Genomic DNA, 19,650 nt, shown 5'->3' with positions numbered 1-19,650 from the left:
ATTAGGCTGGCAGGCCCCAGGAATCGCCCTGTTTTGCCTTCTGAAGCACTGGGAAAATGAACATATGTTGCCATGCCGAGAACTCTTACGTGGGTTCTGGAGTCTGAACTCAGGTCCTCGATTTACCAACTGAGCTACTTCCCCAGTCCCCGTGGGTCTCTTTTAGTCACTCTTCAATTTATTTTGTTTTTATTATTTATTTATTATATTATATTTATATGCTTGGATCTCATTGGTTTCTTCCTGTTTGATTCCTGCTTGTACTCTACAGCATTAATAGTCTGTGGAGACAAATTGTGGTCCCTATAATCTAGTCGCTTAGTTGGATATTAGGGCTCCATGAGGCCTAGAGTTGATGGGAAACTCAAGTCACATCTTACTTTGGAATTTGGATGTGTTTACTCCTACATATGTGAATTATGCATCTACTATGTGTGGTGCTTTGCACTAGGCTCTGGAATACAGTGATAAACTCTCACCTTTCACAAAGACTTCAAGTCAAATGTAAAATGTATAATTCAAGTTCTCCAAAGATAACAGAGAATCTACATATCAGTTGATTCAGTTAATAAGTAGATATATCATCTTCGGGTTTTTTGTTTAAGATTTTATTTTTATTTTGTGTTTGAATGTTTTGTCTGTGTGTGTGTGTGTGCACAGCTTGCATGCCTGATACCCAAGGAGACCAGAAGATGGCTTGGATTCCCTAGAACTGGAGTTAGAGATAACTCCAGTTATCTACCATGTGAGTGCTGGGAACTGAACCCATGTTCTCTGGAAAAGCAGCAAGTGCTCTTAACCACTTGGTCATCTTTCCAGTCCCTCCCCATCTCACTGTGCATAGGAGATATATTACCTCAGAATATCCTAAGTTAGAGCAACTCATGTGTAGTTCTTAGAGCCTTCAAATTGCTTTCTTGGTGATTGTCTTGTTTAAGCAACCCCTCTGTATCAGCTCCATTCCCAAGGTGGCAGTAAGAGGTCTCCACCAGGTTCAAGCAAAGCTTCCAGAAGGTTCTTAGTTGATTTTTTCCTTGGATTTTTAAGGGCCCAAACTGGAGTCATATTGCTTTCCTAAACCATCTTATCATGGCAAGGAGAGCAGGATTGTTATAACTATTCCAGGCTCCTGGTTGGGGTAGAAGAATAGATGTTGGGTAATCACCGATAACCACATCAGGTGACAGAGATAAGGAATGGGAAATTCACTGTAGTGTGTTTGTGGTATGAAAAGACAGGAGGCCTTATGAAATCCCAGAAGGATTGTCTATGTACAGGCGGCCATATTGAGTCATTTCTGGTGAAAGACATGTTCTTTTGAACTACACGTAAAGCTTTCTGAAATCTGCGGAGACTACAGGGATTGGATCCCCTGCTCTCTGTGACTGTGTTTCTCCCACCACATCCATAGACTTTCCTCGAAAGGGTCCTGAGAGGTGCCAAAAGAGATTCTGAAGAACTAGATGTCAACACAAATCTTCCTAGAGCAATATGACTAACTGTGCATTTTAAGAAAGAAAATCAAGGATATATTACAAAGACGTATTCAAAACTTCATAGGAATCTTTAAGATAAACAACAAGGTAAATTCAAAATGTTGATTAAATTGCCTTAAGATATCTACCTGAACCGGTCACCTTTGCATATAATTTACTTGATGGAATAGTTGAAAAGGTCCTGCCTCCATATATTTTCACTACTGTAAAAAGCAATTAAATTAATCTGGATGTTCTCTTGACCACGTGACCATAGTTTAATGACTGTGGGATTTTGAAAACACTTCTTCAGCTAACTGTAATCTGATGTTTGTGTGGTTACACCTTTTCATGTAATGCAGTGTTTATATACACCTATACTCTGCATCTGAAGTTCTTTATTCTAATTATTTTTCCTCTCTGAAACTATAGAGTAGTGTGCTTGGAAAATGGCATTCAAAACGGAAGTGCAAACTGTCAGTAACCAACTGTTGATGTTCTCTGTACTTTTGTCGCTAATCAGGATATGGGCTTAGAAGTTCTATTTTAGAAACAAGGAGCAAGCGCATCAGGCACCTGAGCTGCATCATCCCATCCTGCCCCCAGCATAACCTCTCCTAGGAATAGAAGTAGCCTCTGCCTGTACCAGTTCACTGTAGAAAGGTGCTTTGGAGAACTAAGCCACTTAGGAGGGATAAATATACCTCAGATAATCCATGTTGCTCCTGTCAAGACCACTCTGCATCAGGTCAAATTAAGATTACCATGGTTTAGACCTAGAATCTGGTCTGCCATCTTCTTTCTTACCTCCCAGTATCTCCATCTTACTGGAAATATCTTACACTTGATTATGCCTGATCCCTGGGTCTCCACCACTTTGTCCCAGTCATTTTTTCTTGTTTTCAGACAGTGGTTGGGTCTAGTCAGATACCAGCTTCAGGTTTTCTCATTCTTGGAAAATGCTTCCAGACCTAAAGTTTAGTCACAAGCTTTATGAGGATGCTGATTGTTTTGTGTGTGTTGTATATATTTGTGCATGTTTGTGTGGGTATACATGGGGGGTGGTATATATGCATACGGGTGCTCATGTATTTGGAGGTCAGAGGACAAACACAGATGTCCTTCCTCAGGTTCTGTCCACCTTCCTTTGAGATAGGGTCTCCTACTGGCTGCGTGTGAGCCTGGGGATCTGCTTAGAATACCCCAGACTCTGCTTTTCAAGAGTGTGTAAGGGTGTTTTGCCTATGGGTATGCCAATACACCAAGTGCGTGCCTTGTGCCTGCGGAGGCCAGAAGAGGAGGTTGTCAGATCCCCTGGAATTGGAGTTACAGGAAGTTGTGGGCTGCCATGTGGGTGCTGGGAATTGAGCTGGGGTCCTCTGGAGGAGCAGCCAGTGCTCTTAACCATTGAGCCATCTCTCCAGCACCCAGCTGCTTTTTTATTTTTTTAACATGATTCCCAAGGATGGAGCTCAGGTCCTTGTGCTCGTAAAGCAAGCGTTCCACTGACTGAGTCAGCACTCCAGTCTGCTTGGTTCTCATTTCCAGTCAATTCCAGGTGTTCTCCTGGAAGACGAAGTGCTAAACGGTCTTACTAATAAAAAAAAAAAAAAGCCAGATGTTGGGGTGAAAACTGAGAGATCAGAGGAATAGAACAAGCCAAGCCACAAGTTCTTACCGCCAAGAAATCCTCAGCCCAAGAAAGAGCTACTTCCTGTATACTCACGCCTATATGCCTTTCTGTGCCCTGCCATCTCACTTCCTCTCTCCGCCCAGCTACTCACTTCCTCTTTCCACCCAGCTCTATCACTTCCTGTCTGTCTGTACAGACCTCCAGACCTCTATGGCTAACTAGTGCTAGGATTAAAAGCGTGTGCCACCACACCTAGCTCTGTTCCCAGTGTGGCCCTGAACTCACAGAAATCAGGATGAATCTCTGCCTCCCAATGCTAGGATTAAAGGTGTGTGCTACCGTTGCCTGACCTCTGTGTTTAATATAGTGGCTGGCTTTTTCCTCTGATCCCTAGATAAGCTTTATTGGGGTGCACAAATAAAATATAACCACACTCTCTTATTACAACCAACTTTTTAAAATGAAGAAAGTCTCTTTTTTGTAGGGCCACAGACAGTTTTTACATTTCCATCCTCAGTCCACAGGCTTATTGCAGACCTCCAAGGGCCAGATACCGTGCCAGGCACCAGAGTAGTGACAAACACGCAGAGTCCCTGTGCTAATGGAGTTCGTGCCAGAATCAAGCAGTATCAAAATGGATGAGTGTTATAATAGGGAAGATGGAGCTGCTGGAATGGAGTGCCCACCAGCTTAGATGGACCCACAGGAAAGCTGAGCCTTGAGAATAGGTGGGAATTGTCTGGATGAAATTTTGGGTTGGAGGAGATGGTCCAGGTCTGAAAGAATAGTAAGCACTGAGGTGCTGGAGTCAAAGCATTAGAAACCCAGGTGAGAACAGTGTCACCCTCTCTAGTGAGGCAGAGCATAGAACAGGAGCATGGTGGTTTGAATGAGAATGGCCCCCATCAGCTCATATGTTTGAATGTTTGATCCCCAATTGGTAGAACTATTTGGGAAGGATTAAGAGGTGTGGCCTTGTTGGAGGAAGTGTGTCACTTTGAATTTCCAAAAGCCCACACCATTCCCAGTTAGCTCTCTCTGCCTCTTGCTTATGGGTCATGATATGAATTCTCAGATGTTCTTGCCGCCACGCCTTCACTCTACCTAATGGACTCTGGCTCTCTGCAACCAGAAGCCCAATTAAACACTTTCTTTTTGTTTTTTTTTTTTGTTTTTTTGTTTTTTGTTTTTTTTCGAGACAGGGTTTCTCTGTGTAGCTTTGCGCCTGTCCTGGAACTCACTTGGTAGCCCAGGCTGGCCTCGAACTCACAGAGATCCGCCTGGCTCTGCCTCCCGAGTGCTGGGATTAAAGGCGTGCGCCACCACCGCCCGGCTAAACACTTTCTTTTATAAGACTCAGTCATGGTGCCTTGTCACAGCAATAGGAAAGTGACTAAACCAAGGAACATTGGAGCAGCTTCAGACATTACTAAGGGGCAGAGCCACTCCTGAGATCCAATTTTAGTGCCTGGATTTTCAGACTTAAACCATCATTTCCCCCCAAAGAAGTGGGAACCTCAGCACAGACTGAATGGATGTAGAGATGTTAGTTAGGATCAGGACCAGTTGAGTGCTCTGGGGTTGCCTGCTGGAGGAATTCTTGCTCTGAAGGACTCCAGGGTGAAGGAAATGAGAGAGGGACACTCATTCACAGGTTTCTTGGAAGGTTGAAATCTTAAAGCTCCCACTTGCGAAAGTTGGACCACCCTCGGTTCCTCTTTTGGGAGGAATGACGAATTCAGTATGGACTGTTCACCCATTTGGAAACGGAGACAACCAATTTCATTTTCTGTTCAGACAATTCATGTGACTTGACATCCTTCGGGTAGAAACAATGTAACAGTCCTGGCACATCGGAGTCTTCTCTTGGAACTTATTTCTTCCAATTCTTTTCTTCCTTTAAATCCAATTTTACCAGATTGCCTCAAATGACTTCTTTTAAAAACATGTGAGTTTTGAATATCCTGAGTTGTCCTTTTTTTGCCATTGCATCATCCTTTATTTACTCTTGTAAAATAACTCTCCAGACTTGTGCCATGAGGAGTGTGTCTATGTAGCACTGTCTGTGTCTGGAGGGATATTCAAGAAACTAGGAATCACATACCTTTAGGGGAAAGAGACACTATCTAAATACTTGGGTATATAATGTTTTGTGTGACTTAGATGAAGGGGATGTTTTCTCTCTTTGTTTGCATCTGTATGGGCTTTGTTGTTGTTGCTGTTTGTTTTTTAAGACAGGGTTTCACACACCCCAAACTAACCTCAATATGTAGCTGATGCTGGCCTTGAACTCTTGATCCCCCTGTTCCACCTCCCAAATGCTGAAATTACAAGCAAAAACCACCACACCTAGCTGGAATCTTTTGTCAGAGCTATGAGTTCAGGCTTACCCACTGGAGTTCTGGTTACAGGACAACCTCCACTTACATCAGCAGGGTGTTGAGCAGCAAACAATGTGAGCCATCTCATCTGGCAGCCCAGGAAATGAGGAGCTGAGGACCAAGGGTGTGATGGAAGCCTGTCCTGCACTCACTGACTAGCATTTTGTTTGATGGTGTGTGCACTTCAAAATTAGAAATTCTAAAGTAGCATGTCCTGATATAGAAAACCAGGGGAGGAAGCCCCTCCACCAAATCCAGTAAGCTCATCTCAGAAAGCACTATTGTTAATAATTCATACCAGGTAGAGTAGTACAGCCTTGACCCAAGCACTATGAATATGGAGGATCAGGAATTCAAAGTCATCCTGAAGCTAGCCTGGACTACAAGGCTAACCTGAACTACAGGAGAGCCTGCCACAGGAAAAGCAATAATAATTCATGATATGTTCCTCCATCTTTCTAAGTTTCATAGCTATGTTCATGTACAGCATTTTCTTCCATTTTTATTTTTACTTTTTCTTATAACATATGTTCTTTATCCACATCAACAGAAAGTTTAACGCCTTGTTTTTCTGTTGCTGGCAGTAAGTTTACATGCTTCTTGCAGAATACCTGTAAATCCAGACAAAGTTGTGTCCTGTGTTATTGCCTTTTCTTTTAAGGTTCACATGTTTACAGTATATGATTCAGCAGCTTCCTGTGTCATTTTAGTTCTGCAGACATAACCCAATGTCAAGACATTTCACTGTCCGAGTAGAAACGCTGCGTCCACACACAGTCAGTTCCTAGTTCTCCTACTTCCCCCTCCAGCCCTGAGCAACCACTAATCTACTTCCTGTCTACACTGATTGGGGCCTTTTACAGAAATGGGGTTGTGTGCTGTGGCTTTGTACTCAGCTTTTCTCACTCTGCAGAGTGGTTTTGAGATTTATCCATAGCATGAACTATATTTTGTTCTTTTCTTAAAGCTCCCTGTTTCTATTGATTATTTACTTCTGTGGTGCTGAGAATTGAACATAGGGCCGCCGCCCGCCCCCCCCCCCACACACGCACACACTCACAACTTAGCCTTTGATGTTTGTGTGTTTCTTTGTTTTGTTTTTGAGACAGGATCTCTCTCCATAACCCTGGCTGTCTTGGAACTCACTATGTAGACCAGGTTGTTCTCAAATGCTTGGAAATCGGCCTGCCTTTGCCTCCTGAATGCTGGGGTTAAAGGCCTGTGCCACCATACCTGGCAGCCCCCGGTTTTTGAGACAGTGTCTTGCTCTGTAGCTTAGGCTGGCTTTGAACTTGTGATCTTTTTCCCCTCTCCTGAGTGCACTCTCATGTCCAGCACCAGCTACTTAGTTATTATTGTTTGACTTTTCGTCACGTGCCATAAAATTCGTACTCTTAAGGCTGCACTGTTTTTTGGTATATTCAAGGTTATGCTGTGCTTGCCACTGTGCAGTTCTAGACCAGTTTCATCACCCCCTGAAGAAATCCCTTATTCATTAGTGGTCATTTCTCATCTACCCCATCCATGTCCCGACTACTGCATGACCACTAACTTACTCTCCACTTCTAAGATGTCTATAATTTTGTCATTTTGTTTTTCTCCTTTTACCTAATATGATGATTTCAGTATTAGAAAACAGTAACATCTATTGGTACCTTGTTCCTATTTATGGATGAATAATGCAGATATACCATATTCTGTACATCTCCTCATCAGGTATTAGACATGTGAGTTTTCCACTTTGGGGCTACTATAAACAATATCACTGTAAACACATGTGCCCCAGTTTTGTTGAGCATATGTTTTCGATTCTCTTCGGTATTTGCCTTATTCCTTTTCATTGTTGAGAATATTCAGTTGGTTGGATGGGAGTGTACCGTATTCTTGTGTGTGTGGTGCTGGGGATTGAACCCACGGCCTTGTGAATACTAAGGCAAGGTCTCTACAGCTGAGCTTCATTCTCAGCCCTGTATTTTTAAAGTGCGTTCATCGTGTAGTACTTGTGGATTTTCTTCCCACCCTTCAGCTGATCTAAATACTGTTGCTATGAACTCTTGCACATACATTTTTTTTAATGCCTGCTTTACTTCTTATGGAGTCCCTGCATCATATGGACTCTTGAAGAAATGCATCTCTTCCACAGTGGCCACAACATGCCCTATTCCTACCAGCAGGACAGAAGGATTGCAGTTTCTCCAAATCTTTGCTAACATGTGTGTCTTAGTTAGGGTTTCTGTTGCAGTGATGAAGCACTCTGACCCAAAGAAACTTGGAGGAGAAAAGGGTTTATTTTGCATATATGTTCATCACCAGAGGCCATTGGGGCAGGTACTTAAACAGGGAAGAAACCTGGAAGCAGGAACTCACGCAGAGGCTGTGGAGGGATACTGCTTACTGGCTTGCTACTTACGGAATGCTCAGCCTGCTTTTTTCTAGAACTCAGGACCACCAACCTAGGGATGGACTGCCTACAAAGGGCTGTATCCTCCCACATCACTAGTTAAGTAAATACCCTACAGGCTTGCCTGCAGCCAGGTCTTAGGTAGGCATTTTCTCAGTTGAAGTTTCTTCCTCGCAGATGACTCCAGCCTGTGTCAAGTTGACATAAACACTAGCCAGCACAATTTGTCACTATTCATATTTCTTTATTTCTTCTTGTGGATTTGAAGCAGTCTATTATTGTGGTTTTGATTTGCACTTCCCTGTTGACTAATGATGTTGTATCTCTTTCCATGTGCTGATACATTTTTGTTCTGTTCCATCTCTTAAAGAGGTGCTTTTTTTTTTTTTTTTTTTTGGTTTTTCGAGACAGGGTTTCTCTGTGTAGCTTTGCGCCTCTCCTGGAACTCACTTGCTAGTCCAGGCTGGCCTCGAACTCTCAGAGATCCGCCTGGCTCTGCCTCCCGAGTGCTGGGATTAAAGGCGTGCGCCACCACCGCCCGGCGAGGTGCATTTTTTTTTTATTTGATTTCTTATTTTGTTTTATTTTTTGAGACAGGATCTCATGTAAACTGGGCCTTAAAGTTGCTATGTAGTCAAAATGACCTGGAACATCTGATCTTTTTTTTTTCTCTCAAGTGTTGAGGTTAAAACTCAAATAAGCACCTCCACACCCAGTTTCTACAGTGTCAGAAATGGAACTCTGGGGTCCATGTACTGTATGTAAATGCTCTACTAGCCTAGCTACATTCCCAGCTGAAGGGCATATTTTTAGAAGGCTCCACTTTGTGCCTTATTCAGGAAATAGTGTTCTAAATCAACCACAGTCCATCTTAGGCGGCAGCCCGCAGAGTCGGAGTCTCTGAAAAAGGGAGAGATGATGACTAGGCAGCTAACATCATCTGCCCAGATATACAAGCCCACAAGGCATGATCCAAGATTACCTGCAACCTTACCAGACTGAGACACTAATAGCCCATTCCTAGGTGTGGAAGTGTACCTTCAGTGTCTTCGGCCTGCCCCTTCCAAACTGAAATCTAGCCTTGCTTTCTTTGTGGACTCCAAGCAGGTCGTGCCGCTCTGCCTTGTGCCCACAGCTCTCCGCACACTGTTTCCCGACTGGCCCCAGCCTGGAGGCCTGTGGCATGCTGGCGTTTTGCTCATTCTTGCAGACAGTCCATGTCATAGTGAAGTACAGTGTGTTGTTACCTTCCACTGTGAAGTTAATTTTAGAATAGCAAAATACAAGAAATGCTTTTGGGTCTGTTTGGGGTTTGTTGTTGGTTTTTTGTTTTGTTTTGTTTTGTTTTTTTGATGCTTAATTTGGCTTTGCTTTTGCTTGTACTGCCAAAGGCCAAATATTTGAAATTCCTAGCAATAATCATACCAAATTTTCTGTACTTTACTGGTGCTGGGAAAATGGTCCATTTTCAAGACCGATCACTCACATTTGTTTGAAGACCGAGATGGATTGGCCTTAAGCGCCCTATTTTATTTTGGTTTTAAGTACTTTCGTAGCCTTGACATTGGACAATTTCTCCTTTTCGCTTTCCTATCTGTGCCCCAGGAAGGTAGGTTAGTAAGTCTTTCAAGAATCAAGAATTTGCATAAATGTGTTTGTTTCCCTGCTACTGTTTCTTGTATAGATGCGACGGGCCACTGTGTCTCAAGGAACTTACCCTCCATCTACTATTCTGTTACTTCTCATCTTAGGTTTTTTTTTTTTTATTGTCATTGTTTTCTTATGGAACCCTGGTAAACGCAAAGGGCGTGCTTTTTTTGTCACACTCAGTTCCCAGAATAATAAAGTGCATTCTGGAGCCATCAAAATCTAGAGTAGAATGACTATTCATGTTTTCCCAACATTTATATTTGAAGCGTGGATTCCCCATGCCATGGGTAGAGGTGTGACCTTTGGGAGGAAGGAGGGCTGGAATGACATCGTGGAGATGGACTCTTATGGAGACAGGTGCCCCTAGACAGGGATGAGCAGATCCAGAAATTACCCTCTCTGCTGTCTGAGAATACAGTGAGGGTGCAGCCCCCATAGACCAGGAAATGCCCCTCCTCCACTGCCAAGTGAGCTGGCACTTTAATACCAGACTTCTTAGCCTCCACCATGATGAAAAGTAAATTCTACTGCTGAAGTCTCTCAGTATGAGCCTTTTGTCACCGCAGCCCAAGCTAAGACGTTGCTTAAAATTTCAGTATGAGGCCAAAGAAAATTATAACTGATAAATATAAGTAGATACTTTTGTATCTACTAGAGCAGGATGGAAAATTTAGCAGCTACATCATATAAGAATGACTTTATAAATTTTTCCCACTGGTCTTTGGCAGCTATTCTAACCTCTCTATATATCAGATTCCTATCTATCAATTGGGATTAAAATGTCCTTTTCTACATGATCTTGGAAAATGCGTGAAAGTCAACTGAAAGTGTAGCTGAAGCCGTCTGCATTTATTTAGGAGAAAAGCACGCTATGGAATTTATTACAGTTTATTTTTGTCATTGTCGATGTGGATGTAAATGAGGTATAAACACAAGGTGACAGGTTATAGGGTGGGCAGTCAGTCACAAGACTGTCACCATTGCTTCTGTAAATGGGGTCAACCCTTTCTGTCTGGTCCACACCAGTTTCCATAGAGCGGGCATCCCCTTCAGACACTTTCACAGCTGCATCAATGAGGTCTAAAACTGGACCTGGGAAGAATTTCCAGCATCTGCTCAGTGGGTTAATGAGCAAAATGGGAACAATCAGGAGCCTAGAACTGCCTTGTAATTCAGGCAAGAAGGACAGCGCCCCTCCTTGTGCGTTTGAGTGGCGAGAATACAACTTGATACACAGAAGGATGGAATTATTAAGAGATTGAGGGATTTTCTCTTCCCTCCTCTCTCTCCTTCCTCTCTTTTCCCACATTTCTTCCTCCCCTCTTCCCTTCCCTTCCCTCACCTTCCTTTCCTAGTCCTCCTCTTCCTGTTCTTCTAGGGATGGAATGATCTTGCCAAAGTGGAAGCTCAATTGCTGCCTTCCTAAGGGATGTTATTTAGTTTATCATGATTTCAGCCTTTGGGAATGCCATTCATAGGCACAGAAGTCAACTAATCCATCCTTCATCATTGGCTGTAGGCATGGGGGCAGGTTCCCTGTACCTGAGGACCTCCTACTGCCTGCCCACTTACTTCCTGTCCTGCTACTTGAGGACAGGGCCGAGAACTGGGTGCTCCACAGGGAAAGAAGACAGAGAATGGGAAAGGGCGAAAAGCTAGCCTTTGGCTCTAGCGGGACTGCAAAAGAGCATGTCCCTGCTGGCCAGGTCTTCCAACCTTTGGGGGTAAGAGCTAGAGCAGGGGGTGTGCAGGCCTCTGCACAAGAAGCAGCTACTGTACAAGGAGGTCCCCAGGGCTGGGAGATGGCTGCTTGTAAAGGACAATTTCTCCTACCAACCTCTTCCTGCGTTCTGTCTCTAGCATTTAATATTTTGTGGTATTGAGGAGTGAATCTAGAGGCCTTGCATGTGCTATACAAGTCCTCTACCAACCTCTATCCATACCTTCACTTTCCTGTTTAGTTTGAGGCCTGGTTTTAGTGTGTTTCCAAGGTTGGCCTTCAACTCACTGTGTGGCCCAAGCAGACCTTGAATTTACAATCCTCATACCCTAAGACCCCCAGTAGCTGGAACGAAAGGCAAGTACCGCCAGGCGCAGCTCCTCTTGCTCCATTCTGCACGCTAGGAGTGGAGGAAGCAGAAGGACTCATGGTTTAGTTATGGAGTCTTTCCTGGGACCTCCTTCAAGCTCTTCCTTTGCACCCTGTGATCCTACATACACACCCCTACTTGATTTCCCTGGTCCCTCACCCCTAGTGTCTCCTGGACCCTTGTTGTCTTTCTCCCTAAAATTCACAAATATAGGTTTTTGTTTTTGTTTGTTTGTTTTTTTTTAACCTCAGGACCTTGGTTATCACAGCCCTCCGAGACTTGAATTTCTCCTCCTTGACGGTCACTAGCTCTCCCCTCCCCAGCTGTCAGATCTCAGCTTAAATGGTCTTTGCTCAGGGAGACATTCCTGACTCCCCCCGGCATGATATGGCTCTCGTGATCCCCCTGTGGCAGTGCCTGCTCCTTTATGGTCCTCATTCAAACGTCTGACAGTCTCACTCTCCACCAAGGCCCTCTCAGACAGAGATGGCCTCAGTTCTCTCACTGTGTGTTCCTAGTGCGTCGCTTGGGTCTCTGACTGACACATGGTACAGATGATGGCCTTTGGCAAAGGCGAGTTTGTGTTTGGAGACTGGATGGACGGCTTTCTGTATTCACTGCTCAGACAGTCATTCATTGTTCCTTCAGTCAACAGTGAGAGACTGCCTGCTCTGTGCCAGCCAGGAGAATGGATGGATGGATAAGACTCTTCCCCAATGTCTATGGGTGGTTTCGGGGTGGGGGGACATAGGTATCAGTTTTCCTAATAACATGTAGAATTTGTGAAAAGCTTTTTGATGTTGCTGTTGTGATGACTGGGGCACTACTGAGATTTAGTGGGCAAAGCCCGAAGTATCTGTCTTAGTTACTTTTCTGATTGCTGTTAGAGAATGTCGTCTGGCAACAGGAGCATGGGGCATTTGTCACCTTACGTCTGCACTCAAGAGTCAGAGATGCCGGGTGGTGGTGGCGCACGCCTTTAATCCCAGCACTCGGGAGGCAGAGCCAGGCGGATCTCTGTGAGTTCGAGGCCAGCCTGGGCTACCAAGTGAGTTCCAGGAAAGGCACAAAGCTATAAGAGAGAGAGAGAGAGAGAGAGAGAGAGAGAGAGAGAGAGAGAGAGAGAGAGAGAGAGAAGCCGACTGAGAGACAGACGTTTGAAACCTCAAAGCCCACCCCAAGTGACACACCTCCTCCAACAAAGCCACACCTCCTAATCCTTCCCAAAATAGTTCCACCAACTTGGGATCAACCATTCAAAAATATAAGCCCATGGGAACCATTCTCATTCAAACCACAACACATAGTGAGTTTCAACCTAGATTAACTGCATCATGAGAATTTGTCTCAAGAAATGAAACAAATGCCAAAGAAAAGCTTAACTTAAATAAAACAATTAAGCTTAAAGTAAAGGAAGAAAATATCAATAGCTTATGATGAAAATTATGCCTTCCTTTTATGATATTTTTTAAGAGAAAATGAAGCAGTGGGAAGCAGAATTCCAGCTCTTTCTTTGAAGGCTTTGGGTCCCTTATAATTCTGGGGTGTGAAAGCTGAGCTGGGGTGATTGCTTCACTTCTTCTCCTACTGGCTCCTTGGGGAGGATGGTTCTGCATGGTAGAAGTCACAGGAGGGAAGAAGTGCAGTGTGGAGTTTACGTAGACCTGGGGTCCTTCAAGTCAGATCTCTGATGTTGGGTACTGTCATAGGCACTGCAGCAGGCTGGACAGTATCTCAGACCTCTTTTAACTAGATGCCAGCAGCACTCCTTGGTTGTGACAACCAGAAACACACGCAAACATTGCACAGATTTAAGGTGGGGCGCAAAATTGTTCTTGTTTGGAAACCATTGAGCTGGACCTTGCTTGCATCCACCTTAAGCCTTGGGTCAGATATCCATGGTTTTTCAGAACTTGACTTCAGGTATGCAGAGTATGACTGAACAATGTCCACGGATGTGAGAAGGACTCTTGTTTTTTGTTGTTTTTGTTTTTGTTTTTTTTTTTTCCGTCTTGCTCCTTAGAAATGGGCTTCCTCTGTGTAACCCAGGTGGGACTGGAACTTACCGTGTTGCCCAGACTACTCCTAGATTTGAGCTCTTTCTGCCTCAGCCTCTCCAGTGCTGGGATTACATCATCGTGCCCAGCTCAGACTGACTCTAATATGCAGTGGGAACCCCTGGGAGCCGTGTTAGATAGAGCTGGCTGCCTCTCCCTTTCTGGGGGTTGTGAGTTTGTACCATCTTTCTGGAGCTCACCGTTGCTCCTCTTCCTGCTGAGTGTTGAAAGAAGAGCCTACAGAAGCCTCGGGGATGATGACAAATTTTCTTTGACGTCCACAGCAGCACTCCCAGGTGTGTGAGTAATGCTGTCAGCCAAAGCATCCCCTAACCCTCTGGAGAGAGCTACAGGAAATTACAGTGTGTTGCAGGGAGCTCTGATGCTGGGGAGAGGGGAAATCTGCTTCTTGAGTTAAAGGGGGGAAATAAGACAGTGTTCAAACTAGTGTCCTTTAGCTCTCTTCCCATGGCCAATTACAGACCGGCTTCAGGGTGTGGGTCTGGGTTCTGGTCTTTCCCTGTGGCTGGTCAGCTAGGCTGCTCTTTTTCTCTGTAGCTGCACACCTCTATTCAGCTGCCCCCACATCAGTTCCTAGAATGGAAGAGGAAGCATCTCTACCTGTGTTTGCTGGGAACGATGGCTTCTGTCTTACATGCGGCTTTGAGCGTACTCTGTTTTCCAAGTCCGCAGGAAAAGTCAGCTCTGGTAGGGAAGACTGAGCTTCTAAAAAGCATTTTGGGGAGCTTGGAGCAGAGCATCAGAACTGCTCTTCGAAACAAGTCACCTCTGACCCTTACCCTCAGCAAAGGAAAAGGACCTACCAAGTCATTTAAAAGTTATTTTAAAGAAGCATTATTTGTGTATGCATGCCTGCATGTTTGAGTGGGTACATGTATCGGTGCAGGCACATGTGCGCATGTATGTTCATGTGCGTGTGGAGGCCAGAGCTCTCTATCTTGGTTTTTGTTGTTATTGTTGTTGTTTGGATTTTTGTTTGTTTGTTTGTTGTTTTGTTTTGAGACAGGGTCTGCCACTGACCTGGAGCTTCAGGATTAGGTTGGGCCAGCAAGTCCCAGGGTTGTACCCATCTCTGCCTCCCTAGCCCTGAGATTACAAGCATAGGCCACCATGGTCAGCTTTAAAAATGCGTATTTGGGCACTGGAGAGATGGCTTGGTGGTTAAGAGCACTGGGTACTCTTCAAGGGGACCTGGATTCGCATCCCAGCACCCACATGTGGCAGCTCACAATTGCAATTCCAGTTTCAGAGGATATGACGCCCTCTTCTGGCCTCCACAGGTACTGCACGCACAGGGTACACAGACACACATGCAGGCAAAGTATTCATACACAGAAACATTTTAATGTATATTTTACTTACTGTTTTATCTAAATCCAAAAAGTTCAGACAATTCCTTCTTTTAGTAGTGAGGCTGGCTAGTTGTCCTGGGTGCTTGCCTTTTGTCAGCCACTGGTCTAAACACTTCCTAAAGAGTACTTTGACTTGAACTTCCCCAGCCCCCCATAGTGGGTTCTGACAACGTCCCCATGTCATACCTGAGGACATTCAGACTTTCCTTGTTTAAGGGGTATATTCGAGGTACTCAGGGTTTGAAGGCAGGTTTAGCTCCCGTCCACCATTCTTCTCCTCCACAGGGTGACAATTTTCATGTGAATTGCAATCCCCTGAGGCTAGGTAAAAATCGAGATCACTAACCTTAGTATCCATGACTCCCAGTCCACGACAGGCCTGAACACTTCCAACCTGAACAAGCCCCCAAGTGCTGCTGACTGGCTGGTCTAGCAAACCCTGTTATAGACTATGTCTCCCTTTCTGAAAGGTTGTGGAGGCCTCCTGCAGGAGTAGGGGGTGAGGCTGGCAGCTCAGGAGGTCAAGTGCTTGTTGTGCAAGCCTGAGGACCTAAGTTCGGATCCTCAGCAACCAAGCAACAACTACCAGGTGAGCATGAATGCCTCTAACCCCAGAACTGGGAGGTAGAGACAGGCAGATTCTGGGGGCACAATAGCCAGCTAATCTAGCCAAGAAGTGAGCTTAAGTTCATTGAGAGACCCTGTCTAGAAGGATAAGCTGGAGGGGCTGGGAATGTAACTCTCTCAGTAGAATACCTATCCGCCAGCATATACAGGCTCTGGATTTAATCTTCAGTACTACACGAACTGGGTGTAGTGTCAGTGCCGACCTGTAATCTCAGCACTTGGGAGACAGAGATCGTCCTGACTACATAGCAAGTTTGAGGCCAGCCTGACTCCAGAAGCCCCCATTGGAAGGGATAATAATAATGCAGATAAGTGATTGAAGAAGACATCAACATATCGACTGCACATGAGCAAGCATGGACGCACATAAGCATGTACACATGAAAAGAAAAGAAAAGAAGGATCGTTCTCTTAAGCACTAGCTTTGAAACCTTGAGTGAAAATGTCCCAGGCTGCAATTGACTGCTGACATGAGACCTGATCAGTACCTGCCAAAGTGTCTTGAGAGCATCTTTTTCTCAGAGGACAGTGTCACGAGACACTGGTAATTGACCTGTTGGGGGTGTTATTCTGGTATTCCCTAGGCTGCCTGACATTTCCGAGAACTGAGTCAACTGCATCATTAAAAAAAGATGTGTGTACCACGGTTTGCTCTACACAGGCCATTTTTTTGAAGTTCAGTAATTTCCCATCAGCAAGGTGACATTTCTTTTCCAAATTATGCTTGCTTCATTTTATCCCAGTTCAGTCAAACCTGCTATATCAGATTGTGTGTAAACACCATGTCTGTTATCCTGGTGAAGTACAGCCAGGATGTTAATAGGAAGGAGCAGACAGGTTTTACTGCCAAGAAAGAGCAGCAGCTCCCAGAGTAGTTGTGTCTATGAATCCTACAGACCCCCAAGCAATTTTTTTTTCTTTCTGGCTGTTAAAAGTTTTCCAATTACAGCTACTTTGAAACCAGCAGGATTTTTTTGTTTTGTTTTGAAGACAGATTTTTGTGTTGTTTTGAATGCTGGTGTTACACCTGAATTGAGATGCTAAGGGCATATTTGAAACCTGAAATGAAGCTGATCGACTGACAGATAATCTGTCCTGAGGCCTCCGGAGCTAGTTTGGCAGAAAAGCTTCGGCATCTTACCTCTCAGCCGCTTAATAGCAAGGATAATAGTGCAGGTCTGGATCCACTAATGAAATGTTCACCATGTCCAACAGGTAGATTCAGAGAAAAACACCTGAATATATCTCCGTCCTGAAATCTGGTGCAGTGGGGTTTTTATTATTATTATATTAGCATATATGAATTATATATAATAATGGGCTTCTTGTGATACGTTCATGCACATGAATAATGTAATTTGATCCTACTCATTCTCATTGCCCTCTTCTGACTCCCTCCTTTTCCTGATGGTCCCCTCTCTCCCACCAGGTATCCCCATTAAACTCTCTTGTCTTTGTGTGTGTATATGTGATCCAATGGGTTTAATTGGGGTTGCTTCCAAGCTGCAGTGATCTTGCTCTGCGAAATGGGATAGGATTCTAGGGACTGCAATATATGAACATTCTAAAGGAAAATACAGACGCAGGGTATGTGGGACTCGTTGGATTCCCTTTTCAAATGCCTTAAACAGTATCACTCCCTGTGGGAGACCTTTCAAAAGCATGAATCGTCCCATGGCTTCTTGAGCTGAGGAACAGTTTTTACCTTTCTATTTATCTATTTATTTCTTATTTATTTTGAGTGACAAGCTCCCTATTCTGGTTTGTGAGGCCAGCTGTAGCTAGGCATGTCCTGAGGCTGAATAGTATACAAACTGACCAGGGGATCCTCTTCCCAACCTTCTGGCTCCCAGCGAGTCACAACTGGACGCTGTTTGCAGAGGATCAAAGACGCCCTGTTTTTCTTCTGAGCCCACAGCTGCACTGGCACCGGACTCATCGAGGTGTCAGCGGACTTGCTTTGCTTGTGGACACAGCAGGCTGGCATTTTCTTGGGGACCCTCAAGTTAGGAGCAAAGAGACTCTGGAAGCGCGCACATACTGTTGCTTTGAGTCTCTTCATCTGGCTTCAGCAAAGCCAAGAAAACATGCACAATTCCCCCAGGGGTGAGATCTAAAGGGAGATGCTCCTGGATTTTTTTTTTCTCCCCTTTCCTTCTGCTTCTGTGGCTTTCCCAAAGGTGTTTATCAGTGAGGTGGACAGAGCAAGATGCAAGGCAGAGAAACCTTATAGAATAGAATAAAGGGGCCGTGTGTGTGTGTGTGTGTGTGTGTGTGTGTGTGTGTGTGTGTGCAAGCGCGCTGAAATGCAGCTCCCCACTAGGTCTGCAAAGAGTTGCTGGGCTTCGCCAGTGGCCCGGTACCCTGGAGCAGCACCGCGGGGAGTCCTCACCGGCCAGGGCTTCCCCCGCCCTGGGAGCGCCCAGGGCTGGCCTGGCGGAGCTTAGGAAGCTGGCGCTGCGGGCGGGCGGGGTGACACACAACCTCCCTCCGTGCCAGCCGCAGCCGTTGGCTGGCGGGCGCCCAATCCCGGGGCATGCCGCCCCAACCTGGCCGGGACACACAGTGAAAGGCGAGTTTGGTGGCAGATCTGACCCCTGGGGCTTGTCAGCTGCAGCAGTGTGGCGAGCCCATTCTCGGGGACCCCAGGCTTGGAGGGAAAGCCGCGGCAATGGCTTCGGTGTTCATGTGCGGAGTGGAGGACTTGCTGTTCAGCGGCAGCCGCTTCGTGTGGAACTTGACCGTGTCCACGCTGCGGAGATGGTACACCGAGAGGCTGCGGGCTTGCCAGCAGGTGCTGCGGACGTGGTGCGGGCTGCGGGACGTGTACCAGGTGAGCCGGTGAGCCCGCGCCTAGGGCCCGTTGCGGGATGCCAGGCGCTCAGCCCGGAGCCGGTCCACCTGTATGATTTCATAACCTCACGCTTCTGATAGCTTTGTTTTCAACTCCTAGCGAGGAGCTTGGTGCTTGGGTCAAATCCTCAGCGGCTCTAGCTAACAGTAGCCTGACATTTTTTTTTTTCTTTCCCCAGTTGGGCATGAGGGCACTTGGGAGTTACACACACACACACACACACACACACACCAGCAGACATGTGTTACAAAGTGATGGAGGTACCTGCTGGCACCAGGAAAGGGGGCTGTGGCTTTGCAGCAGAGCGTTTGCAGAAAGCGACTTAGGGGTTGAGAGGATTATTTCTATTTCATTTCGTGGGGGGTGGCCATTTCAGAGGCTCTGATTTCCCATCATTGCTTGCTGTCAGAGCATGTCTCGGTGAATTTGCCTTCTTCCATCTGATTTTATTGCACTTTTCCACCAGGCAGCCCCAGCTTGCAGAGACCAGCCAGGAAAAGCTGATTCTGGGCTGTGTCGACTGGCTTTGGGGAGGAAGCACAGCAAATTTTGAGCACTTTGTGGGAGGCTGACAGGCTAGGGAAGGGAAGGGTGGCTTGGCCAAGCGCTGGAATGCTCGCGCTTGGATTTAATCTGTCACACAACACAGCCTCTTTATTGCTTTGCTGGCCCCATCTTGCAGGCAAAATCTGTTGCAACTTTGCCCAGTGAGGAGACCATTCATCCTCTCTGGAACTGCAACTTGCCTGGATTTTTGTGAACAGTATTATATGGTTTTAAAAGTCCTCTATTTTGATTATTAATACCTTCAATATAAAATATAAAAAACTACATTGTTAAATTATGGAGGTTTTTTTTTTTTTAACCTGTGCTTGTTTCCTGGATATGGAGTAGTTTTGTTACAATTTTTGGAACCTCTCACACGTAACCTGACCCTATTCCTAATAGGGCTGAAATATATCTGTCATAGTGTCTCCCTCACGAGACCAAGCTTTGATTTTGAAAAGTCATAGTCTTCCATCAACCAGATAGAATAAAGGCCAGCTAAGGACAGACTACAAGAGTTCTGAGGAATGAATGTTCCCTTCCCATCCTTGTTAAAAATATAA

The 19,650-nt window shown here is 45.3% G+C and overlaps 1 protein-coding gene across 3 annotated transcripts in view; it reads left to right on the top strand.

Moving 5' to 3' along the window:
• Nucleotides 1-19,650, top strand: part of Frmd4b (FERM domain containing 4B) — a 332,248-nt gene that overhangs the window by 122,375 nt on the left and 190,223 nt on the right. The window contains exon 1 of one of the 3 annotated variants that reach the window (XM_052719515.1): nucleotides 17,677-18,520. The exons of 1 other annotated variant lie outside the window; for it this stretch is intronic. In XM_052719515.1, the coding sequence (XP_052575475.1) occupies nucleotides 18,359-18,520 (162 nt within the window). In that variant the 5' untranslated portion in view covers nucleotides 17,677-18,358. Of the gene's footprint in view, nucleotides 1-17,676; nucleotides 18,521-19,650 lie in introns of those variants that run through there. One more of the 3 variants, XM_052719517.1, reaches the window with a different exon arrangement.

The sequence above is a fragment of the Peromyscus californicus genome, unplaced genomic scaffold, assembly GCF_007827085.1.
Source record: "Peromyscus californicus insignis strain IS unplaced genomic scaffold, ASM782708v3 Scaffold_6__1_contigs__length_162567912, whole genome shotgun sequence".
NCBI classification, from domain to species: Eukaryota; Metazoa; Chordata; class Mammalia; order Rodentia; family Cricetidae; genus Peromyscus; species Peromyscus californicus.
Note: the sequence above shows the minus strand (reverse complement) of the source record. Positions and strands in the feature narration are given on the sequence as shown.